The sequence below is a fragment of the Sinocyclocheilus rhinocerous genome, unplaced genomic scaffold (genome assembly GCF_001515625.1).
Source record: "Sinocyclocheilus rhinocerous isolate Xijiao unplaced genomic scaffold, SAMN03320098_v1.1 scaffold453, whole genome shotgun sequence".
NCBI lineage: Eukaryota > Metazoa > Chordata > Actinopteri > Cypriniformes > Cyprinidae > Sinocyclocheilus > Sinocyclocheilus rhinocerous.
In genome coordinates, this window is record NW_015655565.1 from 299,660 (window position 1) to 315,206 (window position 15,547).

The 15,547-nt window shown below is 36.5% G+C and overlaps 3 protein-coding genes across 3 annotated transcripts; 1 reads left to right on the top strand and 2 right to left on the bottom strand.

Annotated features, from left to right (window-relative positions):
* Positions 1–1,470: 1,470 nt before the first annotated feature.
* LOC107718419 (leucine-rich repeat-containing protein 66-like) lies at positions 1,471–5,453 on the bottom strand. Its single transcript, XM_016525484.1, has 3 exons — positions 5,402–5,453; positions 4,411–4,839; positions 1,471–1,697 (listed from the first exon to the last, which is right to left on the bottom strand). Exons 2-3 carry the CDS (start codon positions 4,826–4,828, stop codon positions 1,471–1,473), a joined length of 645 nt encoding a protein of 214 aa, XP_016380970.1. The 5' UTR covers positions 4,829–4,839; positions 5,402–5,453.
* A 462-nt stretch (positions 5,454–5,915) lies between these two features.
* LOC107718388 (beta-sarcoglycan-like) lies at positions 5,916–11,370 on the bottom strand. The gene is made up of 6 exons (XM_016525441.1): positions 11,103–11,370; positions 8,931–9,140; positions 8,388–8,573; positions 8,094–8,285; positions 7,736–7,867; positions 5,916–7,420 (listed from the first exon to the last, which is right to left on the bottom strand). The coding sequence occupies exons 1-6, from the start codon at positions 11,115–11,117 to the stop codon at positions 7,214–7,216; spliced, it is 942 nt and encodes a 313-aa protein (XP_016380927.1). The 5' UTR covers positions 11,118–11,370; the 3' UTR covers positions 5,916–7,213.
* A 1,097-nt stretch (positions 11,371–12,467) lies between these two features.
* Positions 12,468–15,250, top strand: LOC107718420 (uncharacterized). Its single transcript, XM_016525485.1, has 5 exons — positions 12,468–12,491; positions 13,531–13,821; positions 14,139–14,299; positions 14,465–14,561; positions 15,137–15,250. The coding sequence occupies exons 1-5, from the start codon at positions 12,468–12,470 to the stop codon at positions 15,248–15,250; spliced, it is 687 nt and encodes a 228-aa protein (XP_016380971.1).
* The last annotated feature ends 297 nt before the right edge of the window (positions 15,251–15,547 follow it).

Genomic DNA, 15,547 nt, shown 5'->3' on the forward strand with positions numbered 1-15,547 from the left:
TTTTCCACCATGATGTGGTGGAGAGGCACATACCACTTGCCAGGAACTATCACCCATTTCAGAATCAAAACTAATCCATCTTCTCAAGGTCTGCAAGTTGCAGTCACACTTCCATCTGTTGAAGGAGACATCGACCAAGGTGTTGAGTTTTCGCAGGGACTGGTAGGCAGGAACAGGAATGGTGACCAGCATGTTATAGCTCAGATCAAGGACCTGGATGGAATAAGTCAATCAAAATGTTTTCCTCATTTTAATGCACGCTGTGCTAGATAAGTTGGTTTATGCAATAACTACAGATTCTGTCAAAAGACAGTTAATAGAAGAAAAAAAGGGGGAGCACAGTCCTAAATATGTAAAACTGTTCTTAACATTATTTCCCTTTAGGATAAGAGAACAATATTATGTGACTGGTATTATCGTGATACTCAAAGAAGCTGAATAGTTACGAGATGTTACCTGCAGCTGTTTAAGGTCTATAAAAGCATGTGGGTGAATGCTTATGATGCTGTTATGCTGGAGATGTAGCTCTTTCAAATCAATGCAGTTGTCCAGGTCGGTAAGACCTATCTTAGATATCTGGTTATAAGACAGCTGAAGAAACTGTAGAGACTTCATGCAGCCTAGCCCTGAAAGCAAAATGTATATTCATAATATAAAAAGGTAAACATAATGCAATGATTAACAACAAACTTTCTAGTTAAATATCAATGCATTCTTTGAGTCACTGACAGGCGTTGCATTTTTATCATTAGATAGCAAAGTCAGACATTTTGCAGTTGTTTTGACTTATAATAGTCAAATATTGTTGTAATAGTTAAAATCCATAGCAATATAATGCAAAGAAAAAACTGTGGATGGCAGAACAGTGACTCTCTAGCTCATGGATGTCCTATACAAGTCAAGTGTTTGGCAGATTTAAATCTCAGCTCTACCTGTTACAGCCTGCCTTAGCCCCATAAAACACAAGCACCTGTTTGTGCCAATATCTGTGGCTGTAACAAAACCTAGCATAGTTAGGGCAGTTATGGAGTGCCACATGAATCACCACTTGGTCAGATCAGGGAGGTTCTTGCAGCAACACTGCTTGAATATCATCAGGACTTTACTGTCAAGTTGTTGGTAATAGTATTCTCACTATTAACGAATAATATTGGCATCTTATTGGCTAATATCGTTTGTCAGAGAAGAGATGGAGAACTGTCTTGCCTATTTTAAGAACCGTGTTAACTGCTGAGCTGAAACGGGGGTTTGCTGGACAGGGGTTTATCAGAGAGAAGCATTGAGGCTGTGCTCTGAATTTAATGCACGCTGTGCTAGATAAGTTGGTTTATGCAATAACTACAGATTCTGTCAAAAGACAGTTAATAGAAGAAAAAAAAACCTAATTGTTATATGCCACTAGGGGGAGCACAGTCCTAAATATGTAAAACTGTTCTTAACATTATTTCCCTTTAGGATAAGAGAACAATATTATGTGACTGGTATTATCGTGATACTCAAAGAAGCTGAATAGTTACGAGATGTTACCTGCAGCTGTTTAAGGTCTATAAAAGCATGTGGGTGAATGCTTATGATGCTGTTATGCTGGAGATGTAGCTCTTTCAAATCAATGCAGTTGTCCAGGTCGGTAAGACCTATCTTAGATATCTGGTTATAAGACAGCTGAAGAAACTGTAGAGACTTCATGCAGCCTAGCCCTGAAAGCAAAATGTATATTCATAATATAAAAAGGTAAACATAATGCAATGATTAACAACAAACTTTCTAGTTAAATATCAATGCATTCTTTGAGTCACTGACAGGCGTTGCATTTTTATCATTAGATAGCAAAGTCAGACATTTTGCAGTTGTTTTGACTTATAATAGTCAAATATTGTTGTAATAGTTAAAATCCATAGCAATATAATGCAAAGAAAAAACTGTGGATGGCAGAACAGTGACTCTCTAGCTCATGGATGTCCTATACAAGTCAAGTGTTTGGCAGATTTAAATCTCAGCTCTACCTGTTACAGCCTGCCTTAGCCCCATAAAACACAAGCACCTGTTTGTGCCAATATCTGTGGCTGTAACAAAACCTAGCATAGTTAGGGCAGTTATGGAGTGCCACATGAATCACCACTTGGTCAGATCAGGGAGGTTCTTGCAGCAACACTGCTTGAATATCATCAGGACTTTACTGTCAAGTTGTTGGTAATAGTATTCTCACTATTAACGAATAATATTGGCATCTTATTGGCTAATATCGTTTGTCAGAGAAGAGATGGAGAACTGTCTTGCCTATTTTAAGAACCGTGTTAACTGCTGAGCTGAAACGGGGGTTTGCTGGACAGGGGTTTATCAGAGAGAAGCATTGAGGCTGTGCTCTGAATCACAAAGAGCTGAAAAACATTGAGGCGCCACCATCTAATTCAATGCTTACAGGCTGGCCGGATTGGGATCTGCTAAGGCTAAGAGCACAATGTAAAATCTGATTCTTGACCTTTGTTAACAAGTCCCTTTGGATTTCAAAAAAAAAAAAAAAAAGTTTCAAGGCAGACTCAGAAACATTGAAACCCTGCCAAAATTGTCTATCAACACTGACAATCACATCCTGGAACAGGATTTCAGAATTAAATGAAAGAATTAGCCATCCCATTAGAATAGCACTGAATATGAAATTGAAGAGACAATATTAAAAATCTAACAGAGAATGATAAGTGCTTGAATTGGCTTTCTGTTCCCCAACTTACTATGAACATTCTACAAAATCCCCAGTTAAGCTTCTCTAAACATTTCAACAAAATGCTTTTTGGTGTCTATTTTAATGGTGTTTCTATTACAATTCAAACTGACAAGGAAGATTTTTGTAAAATTGTATTACAGCAGGTTGGCTATGGCACATTATAGATGTGTCCCAAATGGTGTACTATACAATATGTACACTATTTATGTAGATTATTTTGTCATCTAATAGCATTTGCATTTAATAGCCCCTATCAGGAAAACTATGACAGCAGAGTGCATGAAGTGTTCAACACTTTTTTTTTGTTTTTTTGGTTAATTAAGTGCGTCATCCGGGTATTTGAAGTGCACTCTTCCTTTTGCAGTGTGAACACACTACACTACAAAATGTCATAGAATAGTGCATAAATACTAGGGATGCACCGATACCGATACTGGCCTCCTGTACTCGTACTCGTACTCGTTAAAATGCCCCGATACCAAACGCCGATACCACACAGCATGTGATAAGCGCCATATTTAAACAAAGAAACACTGACAACAGACAGCAGAAAGGAGTTATGGATGTCTACTACGAAGTATACGTATGCAATGAATATAATGTTAAACATTCAGTATTAACGCCTGTATAGCTGAAGTGCGCGAGCTGATAAAAAAAGCACGCTGAGTGGATTGAGCGCGCGGCGGCGCAGATGCGCGAGCTTGTCGAGTGAATATACCTTTCTCACAGACATCATTGGAAAGTTTATAGTTCGGTCGGATATGTCAAAGACAAGTAAGTAAAACAATGCACAAGTTACCTAACGGTAGGGAGAGCGAGAGAGAGAGAGACAGAAATAAATACACAAATAAATATAAGACACCTTTGAACACACTAGAACTCAATCTTAGTGTTTATGTGAAGGATGGTCAAAATACAAGGCCATAATGAAATTCACTCTCTGGAATGTGTTTAGACCATTATTACCCTTTTACAGCCCGTTATGAGGCACAGGAATGCCAGCGCCTAACCCTTGTGACAGATCACAAATAAATATAAGACACCTTTGAACACACTAGAACTCAATCTTAGCGTTTATGTGAAGGATGGTCAAAATACAAGGCCATAATGAAATTCACTCTCTGGAATGTGTTTAGACCATTATTACCCTTTTACAGCCCGTTATGAGGCACAGGAATGCCAGCGCCTAACCCTTGTGACAGATCACAGGTGATTTCTTTTCACCTCATGCTGAGGGAGGATCCTGTGACTGGTTTAAATGGAATTTAACAGGAAGAATGTGCAATCGCAACAGAGCAAAGTTCCACTGATTATACAGTCATTTACCACAGGGTGGAGGATGTGTGTGGGTTTTATGAATTTTACAGATTTTGCATAATAAATTAGATTACAAAAGATTCTATTTAAAAAAATTAATCGTTTTTAGTAGTTGGAGATCAAATTTACTCATCTATCTATCTGTCTGTCTGTCTGTATATCTATCTATCTATTAATTAATAGTAAGGGTGTGAATGTCACCATTATAGAAATGTGACAGAAATAAAGTTGCCCCGATTTCCTTTTTAATTTGAATATGTTTCTCAGGACAAAGGAAGGACAGAGATACTATTTTTTACAGTAAGAGTGTTGAATAAATTACTAATGCTGTAAAGTAAAGTGTATCACATACATACTCTTGCGGCACATACCTTTGGGTAGATGTTTTAGATGGTTTCTTTCAGCAGACAGCAACTGAAGGTCAGGTGCCCAGGAGGTGCATTCCTGTTCTCCACTTGACAGGGTCCTAGTGCGTGACTGGTCCTTCAAAATCAGAGACAGGCTCTCCAGAGCATTACTTCCTACCCAAAGGTGCAGAAGCCCTTTCAATTTTACATGACCAAAGCTGAGAGGAGCCAGAGAACGCAGGGCATTATTGGATATGTTCAAGGAAACCGCAGTTGCTGGGATGCGTGTGGGAATCTCAGTCAAACCCAAAGAAGAGCAGTTCAGGAGAGGACCGTGCTGACACAGGCAGGGGACAGGACAGGCAGAGGTGGGGAAAGAATGTGTCCCCCAGAGGTGGAGGAGCAACAGTGCCACACCAAGCACTGAGCTGGATGCTGACATTATTGTCAGCCCTGAATGATATAAACGACAAATAACAGATTGGAGAAGTGAAAAATTAATGACAGAATATGGCATACTTACGGAGCCCCACATGACATGCAAGAAAAAATAAATAAATTGTGCGTACGATTTACTAATTCGTTCCCTCGATGTACAAAACGTGTGCACAATTTACTAATTTGTTCTCTCGATTTATAAATCGTGTGCACGATTTAGCAAATCGAGGGAACAAATGTATAAATCGAGGGAACGAAATAGTAAATCGTACACACGATTTAGCCTACTATTTTTTCCTGTATGCCATGTGCGGGGTTCCGTACTTACTCGCATTTGTATGGTACAATACAGAGAGAAAACATGCATTTTTTAATTCTTTTTTTTTTTTTTACTGAGCTGTTAGAATGAACGCGGAGAAATTTTCCCTCATGAAATCCATCGCTGCACCACAAAACCAATAAAATCAATCATATGCACACACACATATATACAGTTGAAGAGACTCTAAATTATTAAACATCAGTCCTTTACTTGCCTAAGCTCAAGGGAAAAATAGTAGATTTGTTTAAAACTAACCTTTTAGGGTAGCAGTTCTCCACTCGGCTCTGGCACACTTCTGTCTGTAGTTCTGGACAATTACCAACAAAACACTGAGACCAACTGAGGAATTCTTTGACTTTAACTCCAACTTCCCTAAGATCAAAGTCTGAATAGCATTATGGCACCACACACGCACACACACACACACACACACACACAAAGAACAATCAGACTACAATCACTCACTTGCCTGAGTTAATGTCTTACTCGGGGTTTGTTCCCTCCCAAGCATTTTAAGGATAAAAAATAAATAAATCATATTTAATGTTGAATAAATAAGAATTAAGTTTTTACATACGTATGCAGTGATATATTAGTGAATTGCCACTAGATCATTGACCAAAATTAATAATTGACAAGTAAATTAATATATTAACTCAGTTGCCACATGATATAGTTAGCAACTCTAATATTTGTTATTGTTGAGATGGATCATGTTTATGCATCTAATAGTCCCAACAATCATAATACAGTTTTTTTCAATCAAAACCGCATTTGCATTTATTAACAAAAACACTGCAATATGAAAGCATTTATTTTCCTCTTCATTCAAAATATTTGTGACTTCCCTTCTGACAATGTTGAAAAGACCTAAAACCATAGAAGATCTAAAAACATAGATGATCAGATGGTTTCAGGTTAACAGAGTAATCCATTATAGGGTTGAAAAGAAAGTCCCATCTGACAGTCTCAGAACAGAAGATTTTTAGTTTGGACATCACAATAATACTGTTTAGAAACAACAATAAATACCACACACATACCCAGACAAACCAGGCCAAGAAGGTTATATTGCACAAAATATCACACAGGTAACTCAATTATATATCATAGAAGTTTCCTTTTTTTATCTTATCAAAAGATATCATGAGAAGGCGATTGGGCAATATAATACAGGCCTTGAAAATATGTTCCAGAAGTGATACATCGCCACCCACTGTTTCAGGATCAGACTTACAGTGTTGCTTATTTAAAATGTGGTTTAAAGCCACTTGACTGTGCTGATTCTGCATCAGTGATGACTATTACAAATGAAATGAAAAGCAAAAGGCTCAAATCACGACCAAGTAAACATTTGTGATACAAAAACCAACCCTGAAAAAATCTTAATGACATCTGAGCTGTTTAATAAAATTGGCCACTTTAAATCACCTCTTAAAAGTCTTCTAAAGCCCCATTGGCCATGTAGAACAATGCAGAAGGTTTATGACACATACTATTTTAACACTTGTATCAGTCAAACAACACCCCTCTTTTTATGTGCCAATATGATAGTTATTAATGACAGGAGGGGATAGTAAAAGAGCGTAATAATACTGCTCAGAAAATCACTGGACTCAATTACTTTGCTACGATACAATATATAAAGCACATGCAGTGAAGACTGAAAGTAGGCAGCTTAAAGGCTGTAAAACACTGAGGTAAGCTAATGAAAATGCACAGGGAGCTCTCGGCCATAAAAGAAAACGGTACTGTTTGTGCTGGGTCGGATTTATGGTTATAAGGGAGCCATCATCATCATAGAGGTATGTGTGTGTGTGTGTTCTTAGACCTCTAATAAAGCTGAGTGGGAGTGTAGAAGAAACTGTCCTATTGGGTTGGGAGTGTTAGGCCGGATAGTGTGTTTTTTGTGTATTGGGTGTGTATACACTAATAATTATTGTCCAGTTTTTAGGAAGAAAAAAAAATTACCATCTTTGTAACTTTTGGCAGTTCACACTAAATGTTCATAAGAAGGCATTAATAAGCATGTGTATGTGTTTTCCAGTGGTTTTCCTTTCTCTTTCATTAGTGTCCTGCTCCACACGGATTGTCGGATGTTTGGCAGCCCATGTTGGAGTATTTGACCTGCACTCTGAATAGTGTGCCGTCTGCACACATGCAAAGTTTATACCTCTCCAGCCCCTCATTGAAGTACAGGTCTCCCCCTAAAGAGGAGTTTGGTATACGTGAAGGACTGAACATCACTGAGCCATTTAGAATAATGCTGTTTTCCTGCACAGAAAATAGAAAAAAAAACATTCATACACTCGTAATTATATGTTTACATTTATATATACACTACCATTCAAAAGTTTGGGGTCAGCAAGCAGTGCAACTGTTTTCAGCATTGATAGTAATTAGAAATGATTCTTGCACTAAATTCTAGCACTAAATCAGCATATAAAAATGATTTCTGAAGGATCATGTGACACTGAAGACTGGAGTAATGACTGATATCTTAATGGATGATGATCTTATTATAGTATTTATTTATTTTTTTGGCAACTAAAAAATTAAGAAAAACTTTTTAACTCCTTAACTACTTACCGCTTTTAGCTCAATGTCCCCACCCATGCTGAACTCCACGGTTTTGCCCATGATGTAAACTCCCTCGTTGCCACGGATAATGGCCTTACCATCTCCTTTGATAGTGAGGTCAGATGATGCATTGCTTGTTATCTGCAAAGGATGGCACTGAGTCACTATACAAACACAACTCATGTGTGACTAATCAAAAGACCTAGATTAAGACGATCATAAATCTCATACCAAAATACTTTTCATATGATTTGTTCTGACGTATAAGTGATGTATGCCATGTGATTAGGCACTACTGTTTCAATTTGTACTCAGTTATTCAGGTTTCATAAGTCCATGAGTCAGGACTATGAGTACATTTGCTTACTCTCTCAGTAGAGGCTTTCTTCACGTTGAGAACCTTGACATCTTTGGGCAGGTGGAACTCATGGTTGTCAAAGTCAGTGCTGAAGAAAGTCGTTTGAGTGCGGGGGTCAGTAAAGGAGATTCCTAAATCGCTGACTATAGACGTCTTTTCTTCCTCTACGCTCAGCTTGGTGTTGCCCTGCTGGAACACCACCTGTAACTCACACAGAGAACACCTAAATCAATACACTTTCTCATGTCAACACTCAGAGCATACAGACTTGTTGAAAGAAAGTCAGATACTATGCTGACTGACTGGGTTATTGTTGCCAGTAATGACAAGGTCCTGGTCCTTCCTGCCGCCCACTGTGCTCTTGTGTAGTGGGTGGACCACGCCCATATCAGCCTTCTGTTTGAAGCGTAGCAGTCCACTCTCGTGAAACTCCATACTTTCACAACCTCCAGGACCTATCCGTATCACTGTCCATATCACCAGCGTTATCTATAAAACACAGATAATGTATAACTGTCTCTGTATTCAGTGAGCAGTAGAGATGTAACTCAAGTGATCTGAAAATTTCTAATTATTACCTTTATTTATCTTATTTATTATTATCAATCTTGAAAACAGTTGTGCTGCTTAATATTTTTGTGGAAAACCTGATTTTTTTTTTCATAATTTTCTGATGAATTGAAAGGTCAACAAACAACATTTATTTGAAATATAAATCTTTTGTGATATTATGTTTTTGTTTTCACTTTTGATCAATTTAATGCATCCAAAATTATTTGATGCTAATTTTTGAGTATATCCTATCATATTAATATCACAGACACAACAAAGAACCGATAAACTCACAATGAGGTTGATGAGCGCAAGCAGAAAAAGTAGGATGATAATGCCAATGGCAATGATGCCCTTGCGACCCCTCAGTCCTGTTTTGTGGAGTCTCTCCTCCTCAATCGGAATATATCCAGCCTTAAAATTACTGTTGTGCTCTTTATTAACTGATCTACGCTCAATAGCCTTCTCCCTCATGGACTTCTTCACCGGCACATTTGGGAATTCCTGTGGATATAAGGAAAAAAGAGGGTACATTAGATGGTACAACTATTGTCTGTTTTACTAGACATTCCATTACTGCCACCAGTGGTTTACCATACAAGAACCCCTTCAAATATAGCATTACTCAGCTTTACTTAAACGATTTGCAATTAAGATATTTTCTAGGCTGCAGTGCTGAGTTTGGGTGTAAAATATCATTTATGCCAGTATGTATTATTATGGTAGCCCAAAAGTACTTGAGCCACACTTTAAATTAGTATTTTTCCAATTACTTTCAACCAACTGTTTTCAAGGTTAATTTTTAGTAGATACATGAACTCAGTTATCCTCAAGTTCACAGAGGTGTAACGTCATAATAACCAACGGTGTAGATAATTTTAACATGTTCACTAATAATTGACAACCACAAAATGTCAAATACTTTTAAATTTTATTTTAAACAACACATTTCTTTTATATAATAACATTTTATCATTTTTTTATCATTTAATTTCTAACAAATCTATTTGTGATTATTATGCTTAAAATAAATATCATTAAAGTTTTATATTTCATTACATTTTAATATTTTATATTTAATTACGTAACTCAGTGTTAGTGTTAAGCATGTCTTAAATGCTGTAATACTTTTGGGACCAATAATACTTTATATCCTCAGTACTTAATAATCTTATCTTTTGGAGTATTTAGTATATTTTGGATAGAGCACTAGATAGTGACAAACGATTATCAAATTCAAGGGAGTTATAGGGTACAAAGGAGTCTACAAAAAATAACATATATCTCAGCATATCACAACAATTTCTCACTTTTTTTCAGCAAATGCATCTTCTTTTAGAATTAATTAATAATAAACACATTCATGCTATTACAGTGTGACGGCTAAGAAAGAAAGCAGTGTTGCCGTCTCCAGGAATGCAGTAGATGTCTGTATGTCTAAAAATAAATGACACGCAGCTCTTTCCTCTATAATAAACACGAGCGAATAAGTTTATTTTAGAGCTCAAAAGTATCATTTTTAGTAGATACATGAACTCAGTTATCCTCAAGTTCACAGAGGTGTAACGGCATAATAACCAACGGTGTAGATAATTTTAACATGTTCACTAATAATTGACAACCACAAAATGTCAAATACTTTTAAATTTTATTTTAAACAACACATTTCTTTTATATAATAACATTTTATCATTTTTTTATCATTTAATTTCTAACAAATCTATTTGTGATTATTATGCTTAAAATAAATATCATTAAAGTTTTATATTTCATTACATTTTAATATTTTATATTTAATTACGTAACTCAGTGTTAGTGTTAAGCATGTCTTAAATGCTGTAATACTTTTGGGACCAATAATACTTTATATCCTCAGTACTTAATAATCTTATCTTTTGGAGTATTTAGTATATTTTGGATAGAGCACTAGATAGTGACAAACGATTATCAAATTCAAGGGAGTTATAGGGTACAAAGGAGTCTACAAAAAATAACATATATCTCAGCATATCACAACAATTTCTCACTTTTTTTCAGCAAATGCATCTTCTTTTAGAATTAATTAATAATAAACACATTCATGCTATTACAGTGTGACGGCTAAGAAAGAAAGCAGTGTTGCCGTCTCCAGGAATGCAGTAGATGTCTGTACGCCTAAAAATAAATGACACGCAGCTCTTTCCTCTGTAATAAACACGAGCGAATAAGTTTATTTTAGAGCTCAAAAGTATCACTATTCAGTATAACAGCAAACTGTAACCCTGCAATAATGAGTCAATTTTTCCATTAACGGTAGGACATAATTCGCGCAGATGATCGTTATTAAGTCACATACATCGCCATATATATAGACATATAGACATCGTTTCAATTTTAAAGTTATTATACATCACTCGTTTTAACGCCCAAAATCGCTTGAAAAGCAATGCAAAAGAGAAAAGATTACAATTCACACTGAAACCAGACCTGCTCGGACGCCATGTTGAGCCTCCTCCTCTCTCTCTCCCTCTCCCTCTCCAGAGCACTGTTAGCAGTGTTAGTCTGCCAGCTTCACACACACAGCCGGAGGAGAAACCACTGCGAGAAAACCTTTATCACACGATACTCACAAACAGCCAAACCTTCACGTGGATTATACACTTCAAACATGTCTATCCTGAAAAATGAAATTTTCCATAAATACAGGCCGATGTTGAAGAAGGAACGACTTGGTTTTAAGGGAGCAGGAATTAATATGTAAGATGGTTTGTTCCTCCTCTATAAAGAGCCGGTTGTGAATCACACAGACTCGCCGTATAAGGAAAGTACAAATAAAGTAGTGATGGGAAGTTCGGATCATTTTACCGACTCGGACCTTTGAGTCTCGTTCAGCAAAATGAACGAATCTTTTTTCGAGTCATTTCGTTAATTTCGTTCATTTTAGCAAAATACAATTAAAATGTTACGTGTTACTTCCCTAACACGTCTACTAACGCAAACGTTGATCACACTACAAACAATACAAAACTGCAATAAGAAACAGAAAAGATTAATTGTTTACCTGGGTCTTCAGTCTATGATTAGCTCACCTCACCTCTTTTTTTTTTAATTTTTTTTTTTATTGCAAGAAACACATATACAATAAGGCAATACAAGATCGTAAGAAGATCCTCAAGAACAGAGCACCAATCCAAATGATTTTTATTCTGAAAATGTTATAAAAAATTTTGTTAGTAAATTATATAATTGCAGGTAAGTACTTGTGTCCATGTTTTAAACACTGTAGACTAAAATAAAATATAAACAGACAGTAAGTTTATCCTGCAGGAATAGTGGCCTGTTTAATATGAGTCCTGCAGGAATGAGCAAGATGGTTCCTGCACAAGGCTTAAAAAAATCTAAATTTTCCTACAGATATATATTTAATCCTACAGGAATTCAAAATTCCTGTATGTAGTGGGGCGGTCCTGCAGGACAAATGTGTGGACAATCCTGCAGGACTCCTGTAGGAATGTCTCTGTCCTGAAGGAATTTAGTTCTGTCCTGCAGGATTCCTGCATGATCCCTGCACAGAAAGCAGCATTCCTTCAGGAATTCCTGCAGGATATTTTTGTAAGCATTTGTGAAATAAAAAAGACATCACGTTTTATATAAATAGCACATGCAAAATCCCTAAAACAAATAAAAAAATCATAAATAAAATTAGTATAAATCCATGTGACTACATCAAACTTAAATGATTAACGGTTGTTTTTTTTTCTTCGCCCAATCACGTCATGCCTCGTAATTTTAAATTGCAGCAGCCTCCGTTCTCGCGCTCTTTTCGCTCTGGATGGCTTGAGAAGAATCAAGATGTTGGCGGACACTGATCTATCTGTAAGTAAAATTTTTATTTTGAGATGTTCACAGTTATTAGCTCGCTAGTTTGAAAACAATAACCTTTAAAATGTGTTGTGCTGCAACATCTAATCGAAGTTTGTTTGCGATTTATTGGGAAATGACGGAGGGCACTAAGCAGCATTGTCAGTAAGTTAACACCTTTGAAAAAAGACAGACATGCTGGAACAGAAAAACATGACGAAAAAGTTGTCTTTTGCACTAGAGCATTTTATAAAAGATGTGTACGCTACAGTTTAATGTGGAGGTTGTCGTGCTTCATCAGGCGTTCAAAGATGTGTGCTGTGTTAAAGCGCGACTGCTATTTCTACGTTCATATTACGGTTTCCTCCTGAGCTCAATAATATATATTCGTTATGAACTCAAGGTACGTATTTTCATTCCTCAGAAGTGTTTGACTTTACCCAATACAAGTCTGCGTTAAACTCGGTAACTTAGCACATATGTGCCATTATTATCTGATGATGGAGGGGACCAGACAAATAAACCCGCGAAATTACTTCACCATAAATTTACTTATGCAAAGTTAATTATATATATATATGCATTAGATGAAAGATGAAATTAAAATGACATAAAAAAAAGTTTTTTTATTTTTAAACGTGCAGTGCTCATGTTAATTCAGCGAAGTCAAAGGAAAATCTATTTGTGGCGTTCAGTTTTAAAATATTGTGGCGGTCCGCCAGAAATAAAGCAATGTATGGGAAACACCGTAGTAGTTACTGTAGTCCAAATTATTGGACAGAGTTTTCCCCCCCACCCCCATCCTCGTCTCGACGCACACGCGTGATGCGCGACGAGCTTTACCGGACAACGGACGCGACGATGGCTTTGTAGTGTTGAGAACTAAAAGAGTGACCTGTTTCTATAAATACTTTTACTTGGCTAACCATTTTTGTGAAGTGCATGACGTTTGCGTAGCCAAAGTTATTTTTTTGTCAGATTAAGTTTTAAAATGCATTCCAGTATGCAGTGTAAATAGCATTTCTCTCTTCTTCTTCTTCTTTTTTTTCTCCAGGACCCAGACCATAAACCAGAATCTGTCAAAGTTCTTGCCACAGTTTTTAAAAATGGTAAAGAGTACTCAAAGAAGATTTATACTGTTCACAGTAGTGAGCATCTCATAAATCAAACCACATCAGAACAAGGTTTTGCATTTGACAAAGTTCAGAAATACAATGCTGATTTCCAAGAATTTGTAGATGTTGATAGGAATGTAGAAATTAAGAACCTTGACAGATTTCAGATCTACATGTCAGCCACAGAAACCCTACACCACACACATTCTCAAGAGACCCATCAAATCGAGGTATTTTGTTTTTTTACTGTATATGCATAATAGTCTATTCTAGTGATATGTTAGGGCTGAACAATATTACCTGAAATCCACATCACTGTATATTGTCACATGTGCCAGGTAACAATACATTAAATGGTAATGAATTTTCAAACTCCATCGCACAGGTAACAGATTGTCTTTCAAATGTGATCAGTTGCTCACTCTAAATTAAAATGGCACAAAATGAAACCACTGATGTACTGGAGGAAGGCATTTATTTTTGTACATCATAGTATTTCAAAGGTAAAATTCACATCCGTTATGTCTCTCTATATCTATTAATGTAGCATGTTCCAGTGCAAAACGAACAGGGAGGCCTGCTCTCTCTAGTCCAAAGCAAAGCACCAGGGGTACTTGAAGAACACAAAAAAACAGGAACAATTCAAATAGAGTCAAGGAGGCTCCTTGTCAAAGTATGCATCAGTGACCTGGTGGAGAAACATGGATTGTAAGTAAAATGATAAAATTTTAAATTCCTCCAAAGATAATGGACAACACAGAATTTAACTCAGTGGTCTTTGCCCTTTCTGATGGCAGCTTTGATATTGCAGTTAAATTTCAGGCCTGGTTGTAGTTCAATGTCTGTGGATTTTGCTCTTCTCTGTCTCCCCAGTTACCCATCAAGTGCTGAAAAGCTCGCTTTAGCAAAGCGTATCATCACTACGTTCCCACCTTTAAGGGTTCAGGTTGAAGGAAAAGGAGGTGGATTTGTAAGTAACATCTAATGATTCCTAAAATTATCTGAAAAAACGGTAACACTTTACAATAAGGTTCATTAGTTAACAATTACTTAATGCATTATCTAACAATGAGCAATACATTTGTTACAATATCTACTAATCTTTGTTAACATTTGTTAATAAAAATACAACTCTTGTTAGTTCATGTTAACTCAGCTACATTAAATATTTACTAATACATTATTAAAGTCAAAAATGGTGTTTGTTAATGTTGAAATGAATGTTAACTAAGATTAATAAATGCTTTACAAGTACTTTTCATGTTAGCTAATGCATTTAACTGATGTTTACAAATAGAACCTTATTGTAAAGTGTTAACGAAAAAAACATGTTTGTTGCATTGCTTTACTGGTGTCATATGGACTTTTTGTCTCATGATGCACTCATTTTCGGCTTGTTCCATCTGACTTTTTGATGTATATAAGGGATTTTAGAAGTTAAAATCTAACGCATGGCTTGTATGTTCACACTTACGCTATTGTCAATATTCTGAAGAAAAAAATATATTGAGAATTTTATTTATTAATTTTTTTGTATAATCTCAGGAGCATTTTTACGATCCATCATCACATTCTGGATTTTTGGAATTGAGACTACGTAATATCCGCCGAAAGCTAGAAGCAGGTCAGCGTCCTGCGTCCTGCGTGTCTCTGTGTTAATGAATGGCGCAGACGAGCGGTTTTCTGTAGTACTCGTACTGAAATGCTCGTGACGCTTCCGGTGATATTAACGTCTGCCGTCTCACTAATCAGGACATAAATACATGAACAACATCTCCAGAACAGCTCTGAGAGTCACTTCATGAGCATTTGACCGTCATTTGAGTAGTGATGACCGGTTCGCGAACGAATCGTTCAATTTAACCGGTTCTTCTTAGTGAACCGGTTGAACCAGTTCACCAAATCGGACTGAATCGTTTGAAACGGTTCGCGTCTCCAGGTAGCATTAATCCACAA

Bases quoted from the DNA above. Each gene is read 5' to 3' on its own strand.
- LOC107718420 (XM_016525485.1), top strand. From the start codon at position 12,468: ATGTTGGCGGACACTGATCTATCT. The intron at 13,822-14,138 runs GTATTTTGTTTT...CTATTAATGTAG, and splicing joins AAGAGACCCATCAAATCGAG to CATGTTCCAGTGCAAAACGA. The intron at 14,562-15,136 runs GTAAGTAACATC...GTATAATCTCAG, and splicing joins AAGGAAAAGGAGGTGGATTT to GAGCATTTTTACGATCCATC.
- LOC107718388 (XM_016525441.1), bottom strand. The intron at 8,574-8,930 runs GTGAGTTTATCG...TGTGTTTTATAG, and splicing joins TTGCGCTCATCAACCTCATT to ATAACGCTGGTGATATGGAC. The intron at 7,421-7,735 runs GTAAGTAGTTAA...TTTTCTGTGCAG, and splicing joins GGGACATTGAGCTAAAAGCG to GAAAACAGCATTATTCTAAA.
- LOC107718419 (XM_016525484.1), bottom strand. From the start codon at position 4,828: ATGTCAGCATCCAGCTCAGTGCTTGGTGTGGCACTGTTGCTCCTCCAC. The intron at 1,698-4,410 runs GTATGTGCCGCA...TTTTGCTTTCAG, and splicing joins TCTAAAACATCTACCCAAAG to GGCTAGGCTGCATGAAGTCT.